Source organism: Capra hircus, chromosome 10 (genome assembly GCF_001704415.2).
Source record: "Capra hircus breed San Clemente chromosome 10, ASM170441v1, whole genome shotgun sequence".
Lineage (NCBI taxonomy): Eukaryota > Metazoa > Chordata > Mammalia > Artiodactyla > Bovidae > Capra > Capra hircus.
In genome coordinates, this window is record NC_030817.1 from 23,346,301 (window position 1) to 23,368,891 (window position 22,591).

The 22,591-nt window shown below is 38.1% G+C and overlaps 2 protein-coding genes across 2 annotated transcripts in view; both read right to left on the reverse strand.

Annotated features, from left to right (window-relative positions):
* The window catches only part of RAD51B (RAD51 paralog B), a 608,256-nt gene that overhangs the window by 492,326 nt on the left and 93,339 nt on the right, over window positions 1–22,591 (reverse strand). The window lies entirely within an intron of this gene.
* Window positions 20,729–22,346, reverse strand: LOC102174032 (sentrin-specific protease 8). Its single transcript, XM_005686009.3, has one exon. The coding sequence runs from the start codon at window positions 22,157–22,159 to the stop codon at window positions 21,521–21,523; it is 639 nt and encodes a 212-aa protein (XP_005686066.2). The 5' UTR covers window positions 22,160–22,346; the 3' UTR covers window positions 20,729–21,520.

The window sequence follows — 22,591 nt, forward strand, 5'->3', positions numbered from 1 at the left end:
AATATTTCAACAAATGTAACCAAAAAAAAAAAAACCTAAGAAGTGTGTCACTAATTATTTGTCAAAGGCAGTAAATGTCTTCGAACATTATGGCTGGAGAGAATTGTATAGATCAGATCAGATCCTACAATGTCACAAACCTTTACTTTTATATTAGTTTTCAGTATTTTTATTTCTAACATAGAAAACTTTTCCTTAGCCTAATGTTAGAGGAAACTTTGATTGAAACCACTCACCCTGGCCAGGCACCATGGTAACCATTTGCATGAGTTATTTTACAACAGGAGGTCCTGGCAAGGAACACAAAGCAAGCCACCAGCAACCTGAAGAATTCAGGAAAGGTCAAAAGGAGAACCCATGTGTCCTATCACTTCCCAGAATCCTTCTCATTGGCATCCAACTTGGCTGAGCAATGTGTGAGCCACCAGGAAGGACCCTGAGTGAGCAAAGACAACCAGGAAACTAACCCCATGGCCAGAAACCCTGAGACTGCAAGCAGTCCTCCTAGGCTCCCTTACCCTCCTGCTCTCTGCCTGGGCACCCTTTCCCAATAAAGCCTCTTGCATGTGTGTCTCCTCTGACAATTCGTTTCAGAATGTTACACAAGAAGCCACTCTTGGGCCCTTAACTACAACTTAAACAAACAACTTAAACATTAGAATAAATTCTCTGAAATAAAACTGTCTACTATTTAAAAGAATTCTAGAACTCTAAAGAGCTTCCCTAGTGTCTCAGCTGGTAAGGGATCCACCTGCAGTGCGGGAGACCTTGGTTTGATCCCTGGGTTGAGAAGACCCCCTGGAAAAGGAAATGGCTACCCACTCCAGAATTCTGGCCTGGAGAATTCCATGGACTGTATAGTCCATGGGGTCGCAAAGAGGTGGACACGACTGAGCGACTTTCACTTTTGCTTTTCACAGCTCTAAAAGGCCTAAAAAAATCATCAAACCCCCTCAATTTACAGGTTTCAAATTTGCTTCTTGGATTAATTTGGGAATTTAAAGTAAGTGCTAAACAGAAGCAATTGAGGAGGGAGGACTTGAGCATATGGAAAAGGGAAAACCAGATGTACACACAACACAAAGAGCCCTGGTTACATTTAGTTTCCAGCAACAGTTGGGGAAATGCGGTAGGGGAAGGGGAGGGGAGAGGGTGTTAATGTCAGTGATATCCTTTGAACTGTGTCCAAGTGTTTCTAAGACAGTCTAATTTTTAAGGAAAACATTCCTTCCCCCAGCCAGCAATTGCAAGCTTCTTCCTTATTTAATTGGCATCAGAATCTATACTTGCTTGCTATAACTGTTTTCTCTTTACCTTCTAATTGTACATATAAGAATACAGGAAAAGAGGAAAAGTAAAGCTAGTCTTAAAGGTGATACCATGTGGGAGGAGCTGAAAAAAATGTTATAAATCATCATCTGTATGTGATAATATGAAAAGATCTCCAGTATCAATCCAGAATCTAGAAAGGAAGTTTGACCAATGAGAGGGAATACATATAATACTGTTTTTGTGGGAAAAGCACACACAAACACCCACATACAAAACACTATGTGTCTTTCATAAGCCTATTTATTGACCCCTGCAGTCTATCTCTAAGTCAATGCACATAAAAAGGCTTGCTTCGAAGGACAGACACCAAGCTGAAAATAGACATCATTTTCTGGTTTTGGTGGGGAGGTAACGAGGCTTGGGCTTGGGGATCATGGCAATCAAGAAAAAGCATTCTGTGAGTAGAGAGCAAGGAACAGTATGATCAAAAGTACGAGGAGAGGATGAGCTCAGGAAACCACAAGGAAGCTGGTGCAACAGAGGTGGAGGGAGACGGAAGTGTGGCAGAAAATGAGGCGAGAATAAGCAGATTGGGGCCAGACTATGAAACCCTTGCCTGACCAGCTAAGGAGTTTAGACTTTATCCCCTTGAAGGCAATGGGGGCCCATCAAAGGTTTTTAAGTCAGAAGATGATATGATCAGATCTGTCTTTAAAGAAAGGTTTGACAGCAGTATGGAGGATGGATTGTAAAACGGAAAGCCTGGAAGCAGACAAGCATCTCTCCTAAGAACTGAAAGATGAAAAGGGCCTAAACAAGGCCTATGGCTATGAGAATGGAGGAGAGGAAACATATTCAAAAGCAGTTCTGGAGGACAGAAGAGACAGCACTTGTGGATCGATTCGCTGGGAAACCTAAGAGAACATAAGGACTCAAGATGGATGTGAGGCTTCCAGCCAAGAGGATGGAGAGCTATTAACGAAGAGAGAGAACACAGGATGGGAGGAGGCTTCAGAGACAGCGTGTGGGGAAATGAGATGGAGATTTGGTGAGCTACATACGAAGCTATCAACTTTTAGCGAGCTCCAAAAGGATAAGGATCTTGTTTGCTAACTGTCTCTGTGCTCTTGCACATAGAGCAACACCGTGTGTGTTTAAGTTTGTGAGGTTGTGAGGATGGTGCTAATGCTAAACTATCCCAGGATAATTGAGGCTTGACAATATTCAAGATAGCTCTTCAAAGTGCCTGTGTGGAAAGGAAATACGAGACAAGGTGGTTTGTTTTACTTTCTTGTCAAATTTCGTCTATGGTCGTTTCCAAAATAAATTTCCAATAATAATAGGGCTTTTAACAAGAAGGCCTATTACTAACGGCAGCCTGTGGCAGACCATAATACCTCTCAGACTTTACATTCTACACATTCCAATAATCAAGTCACCTCACCTTTAATTCTCTTTCTTGTTCAGGAACCTGTAGTACCGCTTAAGATTCTAAAACCTGCCACACCCAACAGTCAAACATAATCAGAGCCATCTAAACAGTCTGAAAAAACAAAAAACAAAAACAGTGCTGTTTTATTTGGAAAACCTTAACAAGGGGGATATAGGGGGAAAAAAAACATTTGTTCCGGTTAATGTTGTGCAATGTTTTCTGGGGTTTGCCTCCTAGGCATGCTGAAATCATAACTAAATAAATCAACTCCGGCAACACAAAGAAACAATACTCCCTTCCCCCTTGGACGCCTGAAGGAAGAATGGCATCTTCTCCATGATGTGCACACACGTTGGAGCTGCTTCGTTTTTAATCCTCTGCCAAGTCAAGTTTTAGTTTTATTTTAATCTCAGCAACCACAGTAAATTCCAAATCTTTGACAAGTAAATGCTTTCTTCCTCACCAAAATCCCACTCACTTTCCTAACTTCTGGAACTTAGGAGTTCAATAAATGCCTGCCCTGCAGATCTTTCTTCATGAGGAAAAAAAATAAATACACTATAAATTAAGTACACTTCCTCACATTTACAAATTAGTCTACATGTGAATTAGGTTAAGATAAAATTGTATCTCTCCTGCCCATCATTTAAAATATACATATATATATATATATATATTTTTTTTTTTTTTTTCACATGTACTGTAGAGGAAAGAACGGCACAGAAAGTCAGAAGATCTGGGCTGAAGTTCCATACATTTCACGTTAGTTAAGCAACTTTAAATTTGGTTTCTTTATATCTAAAAGTTAGGGAAATAGATGAGATGGTTTTTCAAGGCTCCTCCCTTTCACCTTAAAATTCTGATTCTTAAGATCATGGCTATTACTTGATTTTTCCTTTTTTAACACACAGTAAGCAGTCACTCAAAAAAAAAAAAATCCTAAGAAAAACACTTTTCTGGTAAAATGGAATAAATCTCAGAAATTACCTAATCTGTACAGCTTTGAAACTATATTCCAAGAGTTATAAATTGTTTTATTTATTGGGAAGTTTCTAACTGTTTAAAGAAAAAGACTGCAAAACTACTGACCTAATCCAACTCTGAAATTACAGACGAAGAAACTGAGATCAAGACTGGAAGAAGTGTAACATATCCATAAAACACTGTGAGCTGTTAAATACCATGGTGAGAGGAAAAGGGTCATAATAAATTTTTTTTTAAGGAGGATCAGTTCAGTTCAGTTGCTCAGTTGTGTCCGGCTCTTTGCGACCCCATGGACTGCAGCACGCCAGGCTTCCCTGTCCATCACCAACTCCCGGAGCTTGCTCAAATTCATGTCCATTCAGTCGGTGATGCTATCCAACCATCTCATCCTGTCATCCCCTTCTCCTCCTGCCTTCAATCTTTTCCAGCATCAGGGTCTTTTCCAACGAGCTAGTTCCAATCAGTCAGTTCTTGGCCTAAGTATTGTAGTTTCAGCTTCAGCATCAGTCCTTCCAATGAATATTCAGAATTTATTTCCTTTAGAATGGACTGGTTTGATCTCCTTGCAGTCCAAGGGACCCTCAAGAGTCTTCTCCAACACCACAGTTCAAAAACATCAATTCTTCAGCTCTCAGCTTTCTTTATGGTCCCCCTCTCACATCCATATATGACTACTGGAAAAAACATAGCTTTGACTAGACAGACCTTTGTTGGCAAAGTAAACGAGGATAGTAAATTCTATATCTGAGAAACTATATATTAAGTATAAACCCATTTTTCAGGATAATAAATTCATTGTATCATTTTCACTAGTCTGTCAATATTCAAATAATACAAAATAAACAATGAAAAATTCAACATATGACCCAAAATCTCACCATTGAGAAATATTCAGTATTAAGATTTAGTGAATATCACTCCAGACAGCTACTCACATATACAGATAGAAGTATAAACAAAAATAAATTTATTATTTCTAGGATGAGTATATCCAGTTTTAAAAATAAATGTATACTTACTTTTAAAAAATATGAGTATACTCACTTTTAAAAACAGTAAAAATATATCAATGCTAATTTTACTTGAAAATAACAGAAGTTAAAATGAAACTGAAGCAATTTTAAACTTTAGACAATTGCTTCTTCACTCAAAAAAAATTAATTATAAAACATCCATGTTTAAGAAAAATTATAAAAAATCAGAGATTAATATTACTTTAAAACTACTTTAAATTTTAGACTATATTGACTGAATTGTTGCTATGAAAGATAAAGAGATTAATAATTTCCATTTCCCTTCCACCCACCTCCCAATATTTGTTTTACTTTGCTATGGTGTATAATTTTCACATCCTGTTACCACAGTTTCTAAATCTGAGACATATATTAATGTTTTTAATATTCAAAACCAGTTTTGTTTTGATTCATCTCTTGGTTGGCTTAATTTTAACAAGTGAGTTTTCCAGGGATCTCACAGATACTGTATTCTCAGGGTTCTTTCACATTTGAGGATTACATGCCTGCTACCTTTATTCTTTAATAACTTGTCTAGATACAATATTCTTAGTCATACTTTCCTGTATCTGAACTTTGTTGACACAGCTTCTCTAGTATTACACTTTGTTGTGGAGAAGTTTCAGACCACTCTAATCTTCTCCCTTGCAGATGACTTTTGCTTCTGTGTGATGACTGAAGAAGTCTCTCTTCAGACACAACCAGGATATGAGTTGATACTGATTCTTCTTTACCAATTTCAGTATTCGGTGCGTATGTTTAACCTGCAGATTCAGCTGTTCATTTCAGTTAAGTTTTGCTGTTTCAATTCTCTGAATACCTTTTTAGTTCCATTTGTTTGACTCCTCTTCCTCACAGACACCAGTAATCTTTTCCTTGACTCGCCTTGTGTCATATCTTTCATTGTTAACCAATATGCTTTCATCTTTTACCCATTTTTACGGGGATTGTGTCAAGCTTTTGCTCCAACCCATTAAATTTTCAGCCATCTTTATTCTATTCCTTATTGGTTCTCCACCACTTACTAGTTTTTTAATGGTGTTGTTCTAGTCCAAAATTCATTTCCATAGCTCTACAATCTCACTTTTCATCAATGAGCATATTTTTAAAGTGTATTTATTATTTTAATTATGTATATTGTGTTTATGTGTGTATAAATTGTGTTTGATTTGTGTGTATAAAGTCCAAAAGGCTATCAACAGAATTTTAATAGCTTTCTGCTGTAGTCAGTGATTTTTTCTTTTTGCCTATCTAAACTTCCTAAATATTTTTGAATACTGTTACTCGTACACAGATATTGATAGGCACTAAAACATATAGAGCTTATATAACTATAACAAGTATCCAGCTAAGCACTAACTATCTTTATGTCAATGATCCAAAATACATAACTTTCGAAGAATAAAGTTCTTCCTCAAGCTATAAGTAGTAGTAGTAAGTAGCTTTGAAAAAATAGCAAAGTAAGCCATGTTGGTATTCTGATCACCAGCACCCCATCTGTCTGAGACAGAGATACAGAGCATGTGTGAAAGAAAACTTCCCCTTCTTTTTTCCTGACTGATCTCGTTCTTCTGTTTCAGAGGTTAAGAAAATAAGGACCTTAGAGAATTTCTCTTATCAAACTGTATCTGGATAAAGAAATTCCTTTCAGAGTCTGGGAAATTGTTGATTAATATGTCCAGGCATCATCCAGTGTTCTCAAAAATATATTTCTCTTAAATATATTTCCTCTTAGGTATATTGTGTATATATGGATAAACCTATACTCTGATGCTTTCAAATTACTAAAATCCCTGAGACAGGGTCCTAAAACAAAAGCCAAGATATAGGTTCCTCTGAAATGCTGCACTGAAGAAAATAAGAACCTTCACTGATAACTAACAAATGTGATTTATGGAAATTAATCATAAAAGACTTAAATATTTTTTAGAAAGAGATGAAATGATGTCATGAAAAGATCAAGTGAAATGAAATCAAATCACTCCTGAATTTGAGTCTCAGCTCCTATGAAACGGTGTGACTTTGAATAAATGATGGTTTATTCAGCTTCCCTGAACGTGATTCTTCTTCTGCTCAATAGATGAATAGTATATTTAAATACTTCATATAGAATATCAATTTTATATTTGTATATTTCAAAAAGTTTATAAAGTGGTTTCATAAAAAAAGTCTTATTCTTGGTAGGAAGAGGCACATTATAATTGATAAATGTTTTTAGATGTCTATATATATATACATACATATATAGGAGAAAGAAGATATAATAACTTTTAACTGTTTTATAAATGAACCTTTAATCATCTAAATAACACAAGATACATAAACATATTTATTCCTGGATTATCTTCATTTTTCAATGCTAATATAAATTTTAAAAGTAAGTATTGCCCAAAGGAACCCAAAAGAATCAAACAGAAACCTTCAAAAAGCTTAAAAATCATAATCTAAATTTTAATATTAACAATATTGATCCAACCAGTCCATCCTAAAGGAGATCAGTCCTGGGTGTTCACTGGAAGGACTGATGTTGAAGCTGAAACACCAATACTTTGGCCACCTCATGCGAAGAGTTGACTCATTGGAAAAGATCCTGATGCTGGGAGCGATTAGGGGCAGGAGGAGAAGGGGATGACAGAGGATGAGATGGCTGGATGGCATCACCAACTCAATGGACATGAGTTTGAGTGAACTCTGGGAGTTGGTGATGGACAGGGAGGCCTGGTGTGCTGTGATTCATGGGTTGCAAAGAGTCGGACACGACTGAGAGACTGAACTGAACCGAACTGAATATTGATTCTCCTTATAATAAGATTTGTTATGTTACACATACAGACCTCAATAAAGTATAGAATAAAAAATAAAAATGAGGAATCTAGAAATCATATAAAAGAAATGTCACTTATAATAGGTTAATACAAAAAGGGTTACATGAAAAGCTGACTATAATGAAAGTTGTAACAAGTAACCCCTAAAAGTTCTCTGAAATACAACAGAAAAATTCATGATAAATCTAGAGAAAGAGCAGAAAAGACAAGGTAAAGGACAAAAGAAAGTTTTTAAGGAAATGTTTAAAGGTACCTTAAGAGTCTAAGATGTTTCTTTTTAGTGTTCGGAATATTCTAACAAAACTAAACTTAATAATTGTGTCCACACAATGACTTTGGTACCCAGATATATACTTTAGTGATGCAAGTTTTAAAAGATGGATAATCTGAAGGAGGACACAGCAGTAAAATTTGTTTTTACTAAAACAAAGAGTTGGGAGATCTTCAAAAAATACTGACTTCTTACTCACTTGGCTCCAGCTCCATTTGATCAAACTTACATTGAACCCCCAACACTATTCCAGAACCCCATCCCCAAAAAGAATAGGGATGGAAACAAAGAGGATTTTTTTTCCCACTTAGCGTTTATCTGAATTTTCTGTTTACTGTATTCAGCCTTGATTTCATACCAAGTTTATTTGACAAGCACTGGTGGTAAAGCTAGACACCAAATTTTTCCTTCATGAAAACCAACGTGGGTGGCTTCTCTGTATTTTTCATTTTTTTACAAAAGGGTGCCTCATATAGCTGCAACAGACATTGGGCTGCCCAGCCTGAGTAGGCATTCAACAGTTAATGTCATCTCTGTGTTCTACTGGATTCATTGTTATCAGAAGATGTGGCCAATCTGAAGACAGGAAAGAAAAGAAATACATAAATAAATCATCATCATCAAACAAAAATAAAGCTCCACGTACAGAGCTATATGCTAAGCATTATGCAAAGCAAACAGACATCATCCCTGCCTTCCAGAAGCCTCCATCATAGCGCAGATGATGTCGACACAGACATATAAACAGACTTTCACAATGCAGAACAGAGACGTGATGGCTGCCAAGGCAGAAATAAATCAACAACGACTAAATATTTACTAAATGTGAGAGATTTATTATGTGCAATGTATTTTGTATAATACATGGAATAATCTCTGGAATTGGTGAGTAAAGATACAATTCATTGTGTCCTGACTTTAATCCATCTCTGACTCCTTATGTTTCAACCTTACAGTCTTACAGTGACTATGTATTGCCCTATAAAAATAAAATAATAGCATTTAAATTTCTGCCAGGCAGAATATACTGTAAGTGCACAGACATGATGATAGAATAAAGAAAATTTTATTATGATTTCTAATGAAATGAATCACTATAGCAGTTCAGTCTTTAGATACCTTATCAAAAATATTCTCATATAAATACATTTCATGATACAAAGACATGACCTTTTGAAATGGTTGATCTGAACTTTTGATAAGAGACAGGGAATCTGAGAATTATAAATGGTACTGACATTCCTCATCAAATATTACCTGTCCTATTTCTCTGCAGCTTGTTCTGGCCATCTTTCTTTCTTTCTTTCTTCCTTCTTTTCTCCAATTTCTTTTTACCTCTTGTCTTCCTGTAACTGCAGGATCTACAAAGGTAAGATAGGTATAAGAAGCTCCCCAAACAGTGGGAGAGACCCAGGGACCTTTTTTTTTCTTTTTAGAAAAGGAAGGAGCCTATTTTTTCAGTTCAGTTCAGTTGCTCAGTCATGTCCAACTTTGCAACCTCATGGACTGCAGCACACCAGGCTTCCCTGTCCATCACCAATTCCCAGAGCCTATTCAAACTCATGTCCATGGAGTCAGTGATGCCATCCAACCATCTCATCCTCTGTCATCCCTTTCTCCTCCCGCCTTCAATCTTTCCCAGAACCAGGGTCTTTTCCAATGAGTTAGTTCTTTGCGTCAGGTGGCCAAAGTACTGGAGTTTCTGCTTTAGCATCACTCCTTCCAATGATTCAGGACTGATTTCCTTTAGGATGGAGTGGTTGGATCTCCTTGCAGTCCAAGGGACTCTCAAGAGTCTTCTCCAATATCACAGTTCAAAAGCATCAGTTCTTCGGTGCTCAGCTTTCTTCACAGAAAGCTCAGAAGCACAGAGCTTCACAACTTTCACATCCATACATGACCACTGGAAAAACCATAGCCTTAACTAGACGACCTTTGTTGGCAAAGTAATGTCTCTGCTTTTCAATATGCTGTCTAGGTTGGTCATAAGTTTTCTTCCAAGGAGCAAGTGTCTTTTAATTTCATGGCTGCAATCACCATCTGTGGTGATTTTGGAGCCCCCCAAAATAAAGGCTGTCACTGTTTCCATTGCATCCCTATCTATTAACCATGAAGTGATGGGACCAGTTTTCTGAATGTTGAGCTTTAAGCCAACTTTTTCCCTCTCCTCTTTCACTTTCATCAAGAGGCTCTTCAGTTCTTCACTTTCTGCCATAAGGGTGGTGTCATCTGAATATCTGAGGTTATTGATATTTCTCACAGCTATCTTAATTCCAGCTTGTGCTTCATACGGCCGGGCATTTCATATAATGTACTCTGCATATGTTAAATAAGCAGGGTGACAAAATACAGCTTTGATGTACTCCTTTCCCGATTTGGAACCAGGCTGTTGTTCCATGTCCAGTTCTAACTGTTGGTTATTGACCTGCATACAGATTTCTCAGCAGGCATGTCAGGTGGTCTGGTATTCCCATCTCTTTCAGAATTTTGCACAGTTTGCTGTGATCCACACAAAGGCTCAGCCGTAGTCAATAAAGTAGAAGTAAATGTTTTTATGGAACTCTCTTGCTTTTTCGATGATCCAACAGATGTTGGCAATTTGATCTCAGGTTCCTCTGCCTTTTCTAAATCCAGGTTGAACGTCTGGAAGTTCACGGTTCATGTACTGTTGAAGCCTGGCTTGGAGAATTTTGAGCATTACTTTACTAGCATGAGAGATGAGTGCAGTTGTGTGGTAGTTTGAGCATTCTTTGCCATTGCCTTTCTTTGGGACTGGAATGAAAACTGACCTTTTCCAGTCCTGTGGCCACTGATGAGCTTTCCAAATTTGTTAGCATATTGAGTGCAGCACTTTCACAGCATCATCTTTCAGCATTTGAAACAGCTCAACTGGAATTCCATCCCTCCACTAGCTTTGTTCGTAGTGATGCTTTCTAAGGCCCATTCGACTTCACATTCCAGGATGTCTGGCTCTAGGTGAGTGATCACATCATCATGATTATCTGGGTCAGGAAGATCTTTTTTGTACAGTTCTGTGTATTCTTGCCACCTCTTCTTAATATCTCTGCTTCTGTTAGGTCCATACCATTTCTGTCCTTTATTGTGCCCATCTGTGCATGAAATGTTCCCTTGGTATCTCTAATTTTCTTGAAGACATCTCTAGTCTTTCCCATTCTATTGTTTTCCTCTATTTCTTTGTGCTTATCACTAAGATAAGACTTTCTTATCTCCCCTTGCTATTCTTTGGAACTCTGCATTCAGATGGCTATATCTTTCCTTTTCTCTTTTGCCTTTCACTTTTCTTTTCATAGCTATTTGTAAGGCCTACTCAGACAACCATTTTGCCTTTTTGAATTTCTTTTTCTTGGGGATGGTCTTGATCACTGCCTCCTGTACAATGTCATAAACCTCCATCCATAGTTCTTCAGGCACTCTGTCCATCAGATCTAATCCCTTGAATCTATTTGTCACTTCCACTGTATAATCGTAAGGGATTTAATTTAGGTCCTACCTGAATGGTCTAGTGGTTTTCCCTACTTTCTTCAATTTAAGTCTGAATTTGGCAATAACAAGTTCATGAACTGAGCCACAGTCAGCTCCCAGTCTTGTTTTTGCTGACTGTATAGAGCTTCTCCATCTTTGGCTGCAAAGAATATAATCAATCTGATTTTGGTATTGACCATCTGGTGATGTTCATGTGTAGAGTCTTCTCTTGTGCTACTGGAAGAGGGTGTTTGCTATCACCAGTGCATTCTCTTGGCAAAACTCTATTAGCCTTTGCTCTGCTTCATTCTGTACTCTAAGGCCAAATTTGTCTGTTACTCCAGATATTTCTTGACTTCCTACTTTTGCATTCTAGCTCCCTATAATGAAAAGGACATCTTTTCTGGGTGTTAGTTCTAGAAGGTCTTGTAGGTCTTCACAAAACCGTTCAACTTCAGCCTGTTTTTTAGAATAATGTAAACATATCATAAAAAGAAAGACTCTGAATTATGAGATGTTAGAGATTATTTGGCCCCAGTCAGAGTGAACATCTTTCAGTCCCTCCAATTTGCCATGTTGTTTTACATCCTAGGTGTTTTACACCGTCAGGATCATCTTTTCACTGACTCTCTCCAGCTTACACAAGCCAGTATCTATTGACCTTTCCTCAGAGGTGAACTTTGAGCATTGCTTCTGTAGTTTACCTTCTATACTGTTCACAGCCTGTTGGATTTCTTTTCCCATGGTGAGTGAAAGTCGCTCCATTGTGTCTGACTCTTTGCAACCCCATGGTCTATACAGTCCATGGAATTCTCCAGGCCAGAACACTGGAGTGGGTAGCCTTTCCCTTCTCCAGGGGATCTTTCTAACCCAGGGATCAAACCCAGGTCTCCCGCATGGCAGGCAGATTCTTTACCAGCTGAGCCATAAGGGAAGCCCAAGAATACTGGAGTGGGTAGCCTATCCTTTCTCCTGCGGATCTTCTCGACCCAGGAATCGAACCAGGATCTCCTGCAATGCAGACAGACTCTTTCTTTACCAACTGAAAGCACTTATCATATCCTATGTAATCCACCTGCTAACTTATCTCTTTCCTCCACCAGACTGAAAAGTCCATGTGGACAGAAACCATGACTTTTCTTTATTACTTAGCTCTAGCACAACACCTGGCACATGGCAGGCATTTAATGAAGGTTTATAGAGAGGCTTTCCAGGTGGCGCAGTGGTAAAGAATCCTCCTGCCGACACAACAGACGCAGGTTCGATTCCTGGGTTGGGAAGATCCCCTGGAGGAGGAAATAGCAACCCATTCCAGTATTCTTGCCTGGGAAATCCCAAGGACAGAGGAGCCTGGTGGGCTACAGTGCATGGGGTCGCAACGAGTCAGACACAACTGAGTGAGCACACATGCACACATGGCATCAGAGGGGCTTAGGTACAGATCCTGACTCAGGCTTTTCTCAGCTAAGTGATGTGGGCAAGTGATTTGACCTTGCTCAGCTTCAGTTTCTTCACCTGCACTGGGCTGTTGCAGGGCTTCTCTGACACGATGCTGGACTTGGCACAGCACCCGGCACAGCAAAAATGCTCAGTACTGTGGCCGCATCACTGAGGAGATGAATGACTAAGCCAATCACCTGACCAAACAATTAAAATACGTTCTAGATCTCTAGAACAGGACAGAGCTTCCTGCAACAGTGAAAATGTTCCGTATCTTTGCTTTCCAGTACAGACTATACTAATAAATACTAGCCATATGTGGCTGCTAAGCACTTAGAAATGAACCAGTGTGACTTAATTTTTAATTTTATTTAATTTTCATTCATTTTAACAGCCACAAGTGGCTAGTGGTTAATATATTGAACAGTGTAGCTCTACAATCACAATGGGAATACACAAAATTATGCACCATTTGGTTTGCTTATATTGTGTAATAAATTGAACATTAAAGCATAGTTTGCTTAAATAATTAAAATTTCCAAGGTGAAATTTCTCTTAACAGGGTGCACATGTTTTCAGGGCAGGAATTTTATCTTGTTCATCAATATCTTATATATAGTAGATGTATTTTAAAACACTCTTTAGTTGAAGTGAAGATAGCAACTGCTAAAACTTGAAGACTTTGACATTTTTTTCTTTCCACTTTAAGAATAGCAAGTAATTCTAAAAATCAGACAATCACCATTAAAGGAAAACAAGACAAAGAATGATGTTATACTATCTGAACTGTATGTCCTCCACAAGCAGCTACCTCAAGTATTTACTTTCAGAAAAGGAACTAGGGAAAGAAAGAAGTTTCCTTAATATGCCCCATATCTCCATCTCTGTTTCATCTCTGCTTGTACTATTTTCTTTGTCAAAAGCCTCTTACCCCAAACCCACCTTCATCATCCAAATTCTAAATGTACTATATCGTCTAGTGCATGTGGTGTGCCTGCATGAAGCATTCCCCTTGACCAAAAAAAAAAGGCTGAGATCTGGGAGTCTTCTCAGATGGTTCAATTCTGCTCTGTTCTACAGATGTTTGTCAAGTTCATTATACACAATGAACATTATACAATGAATGTTAGCCCCATAGAATTTAATGTCTCACTTTTCTGAACTACCACCAATACCTATATGTAATATTTCATTTTTCATCATGACAAATGCAGAAAATTTACAGTCTTCTTGGATTGAGTCAAGCATCTTTTACATATCTTGATTTGGAGTATTTCCAAACCTAGAGAAATACCTTTCATATGAAAAAGAAGAAATCAGAAACAAGAGGAGCCAGACACTGTCATGCAAAACCATGCCACTGAGTGACAGAGAAGATATTCTTGGCGAAATCCCAAGCTACATTCCTAAAACAAGTCCCTGAAGAAATTCTGTTTTAACACTTGAAAGAACCATCAGGTCCTCAGTGGATATTGCTTTTCTGTGATCCACCCATCAGCAGGAATAGTACCATCGTCATCTATATTTCTGGACCCAAGATATGTGCATCAGCATGAATTAGCTGACAACAAAATTCTTCACATTTCTGAGCGCAGACGTTCGTGGAAATTTCTTCTATCCTTTTAAGCGAAAAAAAACAAAAACCTCACGTAAATCTTACTAAAGAAAAGCAAGAAATAAGATTAACTATCCTCAACTGCGTTCTCACTGAAACTCAACAATTTAACTATTTCTCACAGCAGCTACTCCACATCTTTTCTCCTCTTTCCTTTCCCCTCACTCCTGACAAGTGGATTTTCCTTCTTTAATGAGATGTTTGAGGTCGTGCGGTACATTGTACCTCAGCATCTGTCCTCTCCACCAGGGAGCTCCCCCACCTGCATCCATCTTTCATCCTTTTTCCTCTGATCTCTAAATATTCCCTCCCAACACCAATACCTGAACCCATACTCTTGCTCTCCTTCTTTCCAGACTCCTCCAATATCTGTCAATCAGTAATGAACCCTCTACTCCCCAGTACATTCTCGTAAGACTCCCTTACCTCTGCCTACAAACATGTTCATTTTCCCACTAAAAACAGAGAGAGAGAGAGAGAGAGAGACAAGGGGAAAAAATCTTCCTTTCATCCTAGTGCTCCTGTCTTTCTATTCCCATTCCTCTCCAGGCTCAAGTCCTGAAAGAGTAGTTTACAATAGTTAAGTCCATTCTTGATAATGTATTTATTCTATAACTAGTGGATTCTTCTACCTATATTATTCTACTAAAACTATCTTCTCAAAGGCCATCCATGAGCTCAAAACCACTAAACCAAGTGGTGTTAATCATGATACTACTGACTGAACTCTCATTAAAATGTTTTCATCTCTTGGTTTCCAAGTGACACAGTGATCTGGAGAACGACCATAAGAGCCAGCTTCTACATCAGCCAAATGCCTACCATCCTACCACTCATAAGATATGGGAAAAGAAACGACGGACTCACGCTGATTCCTTCCCCAGGGGGGAAATACGCACATAGAATCTGATCTATCAGGTGAGCTCGGGAGTGCTATATAACTTCGGCACTGGCAATGTAAGCCTCTGATTCCTTGTACCCTTTTGTTGATTATCAGTCATAACAGCTCCTGTGATGTTGAAATAAAAAGAACAATGGAATTAAGTTGAGTTAGAGGGCTACTGTAACCAATTTCCCATAAATTTGGGTGGTTTTCTTTGGTAGAAAGGCCATTCACTGGACAGTGAAGTCTTTGAGGGAGTATAGCAGGGACCACACAGATAGTAGAATCTTCAGTGACCGCCGTAAAACAGGGTCACACTGCCTAAAAAAGGGACCTTTGAAAAACAGAGCATCCTTATCTCTTCATCCCCTCTTTGACCATTCTTGCCAACTTCTTCCTTTTTTTCTATTCGAATCCCCAAAGGGACGTATTTCTTAAGGCTTCATCTTTAATCTTCTCTTGTCTTCTTATTTTTCTTCCTTACCATTCTTATGTGCCCCTACCCATTCATTTCAAGCATTTAACGAATCTTCTTTTTTCCTCTAACGAATTTTCTTAATTTCCCAAACCAGCTCCTCTGCCTAACATTCCTCTTTCCGTTGATGGCAGCACCACTGCCCTAACTCAGGCAGATGCAAATCTTCCTTGAATTCTCTTTTCTTCTACTTACCCCACATAATCACAGTTCAGTTCTGCTGATTCTTACTAAATGTTTCTCCTTTTTTTCCTTTTCCACTCCACACCTTCTGTCAGGCCCTGATTATTTTTCACGTGGGCCTCTCCAGGCCTCTTAATTTTAAATCTTAGTTCTAAAGTTTCTCCCTACTACACTGTACCCTTCCAGTTAAGTATTCTAAAGCACAGCTATTAGCTCCTATCTTGTCACTGATGAAAAGTTTTCATGGACTCCCCACTGCCTAGAGAATAAAGACCAAAATCCTTCAGTTCACTTTTTAAAACCTTCCATGCCTGACTCCAAGCTTTACTTTCCATTTTGCCTCCAACTACTCTCTTCCATAAAACCTACACTTCACCCTGTCTCAGCTCTGCCCTGTTCCCTAAACACATCCCCCATCTTCATCCCTGCTCCAGTTTGCTCATGCTTCTTTCTTTGCCAAAAGCCTAACTCCTACCCCAATTCCATCTTAAACTGTCCAAATTCTACACACACAACAACCCCGGGGGACTTCCTTGGCAGGCCAGTGGTTAGGACTTAGTGCTTCCACTGCAAGGGGCTCGGGTTTGATCCCTGATCAGGGAATTAAGATCCCACAAGCCACATGGTATAGCCGGGAAAAAAAAAAAAAAGAGCAAAACAACATCCAGTTCACCTGTCCTCCTTCATGAAGCACTCATCTTGACAAAAGGATGGAATCTGTCTTGTCAGTAGAGTCCTCTCAGATGTTTGTTCTGCTCTGTGCTGTAGATATTTGTATATGGATGCTCTCTCCCTTGCTGCTGCTAAGTCGCTTCAGTCGTGTCCCTCTCTGTGTGACCCCATAGACGGCAGCCCACCAGGCTCCCCCATCCCTGGGATTCTCCAGGCAAGAACACTGGAGCGGGTTGCCATTTCCTTCTCCAATGCATGAAAGTGAAAAGTGAAGGATAATAAATTCTCTGAGACAGAAACAATATCGTAACATCTTGTTTTTTCTGAAATGCTCAGCATAGCAGCCTACAGTAGATGGATTTAGAATATGCATTGAATTAATGATGTTTCACAAAACAGCTGATGTAGTAGCAGACACTCATTTTAAGATGCCAAAGAATGTCTGATTCTTTTGTGTTGAAAAAACAATTTTTGCTTTTAGAATCCTCAGAGAACTCTGAAGCTGCACTCTGCCAACAGTCTCATTACATACCGTTCCTGACGATATTAGATACCCTAATATCTTCAACTATTTCCATTTTTTTTAAAGCTCCTTTCCTTCTTCTCCTGCTCCTTCTCTACCTTATCATTTTTTCAGAGGCCATCTTTATTTTACCTCATGAAATTTAATATAGGTTATGATGTCACTTTTTCTTTTTCTTTGAAGACAGCAGCTAAACCCATCTGTCCTTACTCAAAAAAAAAAAAAAAAAAAAAGATTTTGGACAGGGCAAAATTTCAAGATGTCATTTAGGAAGAAGTTTAGAGTATATCCTATTGAAGTGATATGTCACTATTTTTTATGAGCACCCTGCTCATTTACAGTCAGAATACAGGACCAGGTTTACTATTACTTCTCCCCATATATTAATATCTGATCATCATTAATATATTATAGAAATATTTCATTCATTCTTCCATGTACAGAGTTTATACGCTTAACCTGGCATGTATTTTGTTTTGACAATGATAATTTAAAATGATACTTTCAAGAGTTTGGACACCTTTTTTTAACTACCAGCTATTTTCTCTATAAGTGAAGCAGGGAGAACTTTCTACCTTTGGTTTGGGCAATATTTGGTTGCCTGTTAAGAGGACTGTTGAATCTTTTGTGGTGATACTGATATTACAGCAAAAATTAAAGTAGCAACAATAGTTGAAGTAATTCTGGAATTAAAACAGTAGAAAGAGTACATAATACTTTATTCATTCCAGGTTTCATTTATCCCAATGAAGAAAATTTTTTAATACCTATATATTAGTTGCATCATTCTAATAGCATTTGGAAATATCTATTGCTTTTACCAACATTTGTAAATCACATGGGGTTACTTGCTCAAAAGAACATGAGGTGCAGAAATGTTTCCATATGCTAGAAATAATTCCATCATTTTAATAAGGCAAGAGGAAAATGTGGTTTATTTTGCAAATAAATACTAAGCTATAGAAAGTGTCCTCAGGAAAATGAGGTACCTTCAAGGTTAACTATAAGCAACTCTCCAGCCACCTGACATTACCTCCCAAGACAACATGGTGGTATAAAGTCAACTGTGATTTAAATAAGGCTTTTAATAATGTTACTATGGTTAAAGTAAAATTTAATTTTTTTAATGTATTTATTTATTTATTTTTGGCTGCACTGGGTTTTCCTTGCTACATGAGCTTTTCTCTAGTTGCGGCGAGCAGGGGTTACTCTTCATCAAAGTGCACAATTTTCTCATTATGGTGGCTTCTCTTGTTGCGGAGTGCAGAATCCAGGCACGCAGGCTTCAGTAGTTGCTACCCTCGGGGCTTCAGTAGTTGTGGCACATAGGTTCAGTAGTTGTGACTGGCAGGCTTAGTTGCTCCAAGGCATGTGGAATCTTCCTGGACCAGGGGTCGAACCTGTGCCCCCTTGCATTGGCAGGTGGATTCCTATCCACTGCACCACCAGGGAAGACCCTAATTTAAAACTTTAAATTCAGTTAATCTTGAACTCTCATCTCCTGACAATGAGGCCCACCCTTTTGTGACTCCTGTGATTATATGATCAAGAGAAAACAGGTTCTAACTTTTGAATTTCAAAATTACTCATCATTCTTACTCCACTGTCTAAACCTTTTAGTCTAAGAGGACAATAAGTTTTTGGGGGGTGGGAGGAATGAACACTACATTTAAGGCTGGTTAACAAATAATTTTTCAATTTCTATTCTTCTAAAAATGTTCATATCATGTCAATGTATGGCAAAACCAATACAGTATTGTAAAGTAAAATAAAGTAAAAATAAAAATTAAAAAAAATAAAAAAATAAAAATGTTCATAAAATTTTCACTTAATAATAGCACATTACCACAGAAGAAAGAAAAAGACCAGAAGCCCTCTGACAACAAGCAGCTATTGTTAATACAAACCTCACCCAACTCCAGACCAAATGAGTAATAATACATTTCAATGGATACCAAACCATAGGTGACCAACTACATATACTGTAAGCAAATCTCCTACCAAAACAAAGATATTGTAACACTGTATGGTGAGTATCATTTATCTCCAGACCCTAATTCCTGTTACTAGAGATATGTACTATTTCTACTCTGTCTCAGAAGGCATCCAGAGTTCATTGTTTATTACTAGAAATAGGGAGAAAACAATTCAATGACCAAAGAAGTGAAATGTCCCCTAACTTGAACTCAGTCTTGCATGATTCAAGAACCAACCAAGCCTCATGAGAGTCCATTTTTCAAAGGGGTCGTATCTACAATGTTCTTATAAACTATTACAAAGTACCCTGGGCCTGCATATAGCTGGGCTCTTTTATGCAATAGGGATACTAATCTTTATGTCCAATTTACTATTTAACCTAAATACAGTTCCAAAAGACAGATAAGTTAACAGATGTAACTATTTTACCTAATTTTGTCACAGTAGCCATACTTATGGTTGGCATTCATTTCTGAAAAATATCATGTTTCCTATAATCATAAATATCTATTGGGCTGTCTAAAGTTCTCTAATATGGGAGAGTAAATGGTGTTTCTTAAATATCTTATTAAAGATATTGTTCTTTAGGCAGTACATTTTTCCATTATGATATATACACACCAGTACACTAGGTAACTTAAGTGTTGTTAAACATCAGTGATTGCCTGACACACACACAAATGAAGATAAAGTTCTTTTTCCTTTGTTAAGACCAAATATTTGCCTTTCTACAAAAAGTCTTAAGTCTGAATGTTCTTAAGTTGAATTGAGTCTTGTTTCACAGGTAATTTGCTTCAAGCAAAACATTCCAAAAAAGATCCACATTTTAATCAATAATTCAAAAAGTCACAATACTAATGTAACTCTTTCATAGGAATTCTGAATATGGAAACAGCAATATTTTTGGAAGCTGAAGGAAAAACAAAGAAAACATAAATAAATAAAGACAAGTAATGGAACACCAATCATGAGCCAGACACTGAAAAGAGAGTTAAGGGTACAGGCAAAGAGGGCCTTCCCTGGTGGTCCAGTGGTCAGAACTCCATGCTTCCACTGCAGGGGGCCCACATTAGACCCTTTGGTTGGAAAAATAAGATCCCCCAAGCCACATGGCACAGCCAAAACCAAAAAGGATACAGGCAAATAAAACACAGACCTTGCCCTCATGAGTTTATAATCAATCTAACACCATTTTTCTTGCATCAAAAGAGCTCAGGAAACTCAAACAGGGGCTCTGTATCAACCTAGAGGGGTGGGATGAGGAGGGAACTGGGAGGGAGGTTCAAAAGGGAGAGGATATATGTATACCTATGGCTGATTCATCTTGAGGTTTGACAGAAAATAGCAAAATTCTGTAAAGCAATTATCCTTCAGTAAAAAATAAATTATTTTTTTTTAAAAAAAGCTATCCATATTGCCATTAACCCATGAATAAAAGATACACATGCCTTACAGGAAACTCAACTCCTGGGATCATCTGCTTCCCTAAACAAGAGGCCACCTAATATAGCCTTCCCATTTCTTTACATTTTGGGGTGATTTTATACTATGTACTCAGTCATAGAGATATATAATATACATATTACTATACTGATAATGATGACGATGAAGACAGCAATAGCTAATACTTGTGTAAGTATTCATTAAACCTCAGATACTACACTAAACACCGCATTTATTATTATTTTTTTTTTTTTAGAAGGAATAGCACTTCATTTTACTTGGTTCCACATTTCAAAAATTACACTGTCTGCATTTTGAATTAAGTGAAAGAGTTGAGAAAGGTCACTTTATCTCCTTTGTATCTCAAAAATAAACGAACTTTGACTAAGTTTCAGATGCAAAACAAGAGGTCCACCACAGACATTAATTTTAACAAAGTTATTTAAGAGTCCCCCTTTCTTAAAGGGCTCCAGGAATTAGATGGGTGACTATGGGCTAACACCATCTTTATCAAGTATTGGCAAAGGTTATAGATGGGAAAGCCTTTGCTTGTTGAACGGAAGAGGAGGTATCACAGAACTGAGTAACTGATAAAACTTCAATCTTGAATTAGGTTAGGTCTTGATCTGCTTCCAGCTAGTTGATCTCTTGAAATATGTGGGCTGTGCGGTAAGTCTTTGGTTGCTGTATGATTTTCTTCTTGCTTCTAAATTTCACATATTCTCAATTTGTTTTACAGATCAATCTTTTTTCTTTGGACTAAACCAATGTGGATAAGGGAGCCCAAAAGGGAATTAATCAGTTTTGGTGCATATTTTGAAGACACTTTCATAGAACATATTGCTCTGAAGTTAGGGTTAAAGTGACACTTTCCATTAGGATAATGTGGAGGACAACATTCTCTCAGGAGAAAGTAAGCATTCTAAGCTTTCCTCTCCTAGGCATCTTCCCTCAGGCACTGAGACTGCAGCCATCCAATTCATGGGGACAGGCAGAAAGAGACTTCAAAAGTCAAACATATTTCAACAGCTAATTTTTGGCAAGTCTGGCAATGAGATCTTTCCATTCTTCTCTCTTCTTTGTGATGTATGTAGGAGTGAGTAGCTGCAGTAGTGATTCTGGCTGTTGTCTAAAGAAGTTCTGACACAAGGCCTCAGTGTTACATATCACGTACATCCCACAGTCATAGCTGTTTTGTTGAGCAGGGGCTTTCTCTTCCACAAAGGCCAGTTTGTTTCCTTTTCTGCCTAAGAAAGCCTCTGGTTTCTCTGCTACCTGTTTTGCATGGAATGAGTTACTTCCACCATAAGAATCATAATGAAAAAAGCCATTTTTATCTTGCAGATAAACCAACAAGCTCCAGTGGGTTCCCCCAGCTGCGTGGTTGGAATTACCATTGATGGCTAAAAATATAACTCTCTTATTGCGGAGGTCCAAGGGTTCAAGGAACACGTCGATTTCTGCTGGGTTGCCAGTGCACTTGATGAACTGAGTAACTTCGGGGCTGATGAAACAGACTTCGTCAGAGCAGTCATAAAATTGACTGTTGGCAAAGTACGCAAAGGCAAACCCAATAACATGGTCATTGAGCCAGCTTGGAGGATCCAGTAGTGAGACGTCTGATTGCCGCAGTAGACTGTCCATGTAACTCAAGACTACTGGGTCCATCTTGTACTGACCAGAGCTGCTCAGAAATTCCAGAAGCTGGTACCATAAAGAAGGCTGAGCACTAAAGAATTGATGCTTTTGAAACGTGGTGTTGGAGAAGACTCCTGAGAGTCCCTGCTTCGGGCCTCATCACCCCTACCAGCCTCCAAACATTTCTGTAGTGGCCGGAAAAGATGCGCTATACAACACCGTATTTATTATTCAGTCTACCCTTCACCGTAATCTTCACCATATCCTATTTGATAGCTACTATTATTATGTGTGACTGTTAGAATTAAAAGATCACTGTTTGATTATTAGATAAAAATAAAAGACAAATATATCAAATTAAGAAATATAATTCTACTTTTTGATTGATTCATCTATCTAGAACCACAGTTCAGTTCAGTTCAGTTGCTCAGTCGTGTCCAACTCTTTGAGACCCCATGAATC

Excerpts from the sequence above, each read along its gene's own strand:
- LOC102174032 (XM_005686009.3), bottom strand. The coding sequence starts at position 22,159 with ATGGACCCAGTAGTCTTGAGTTACATGGACAGTCTACTGCGGCAATCA.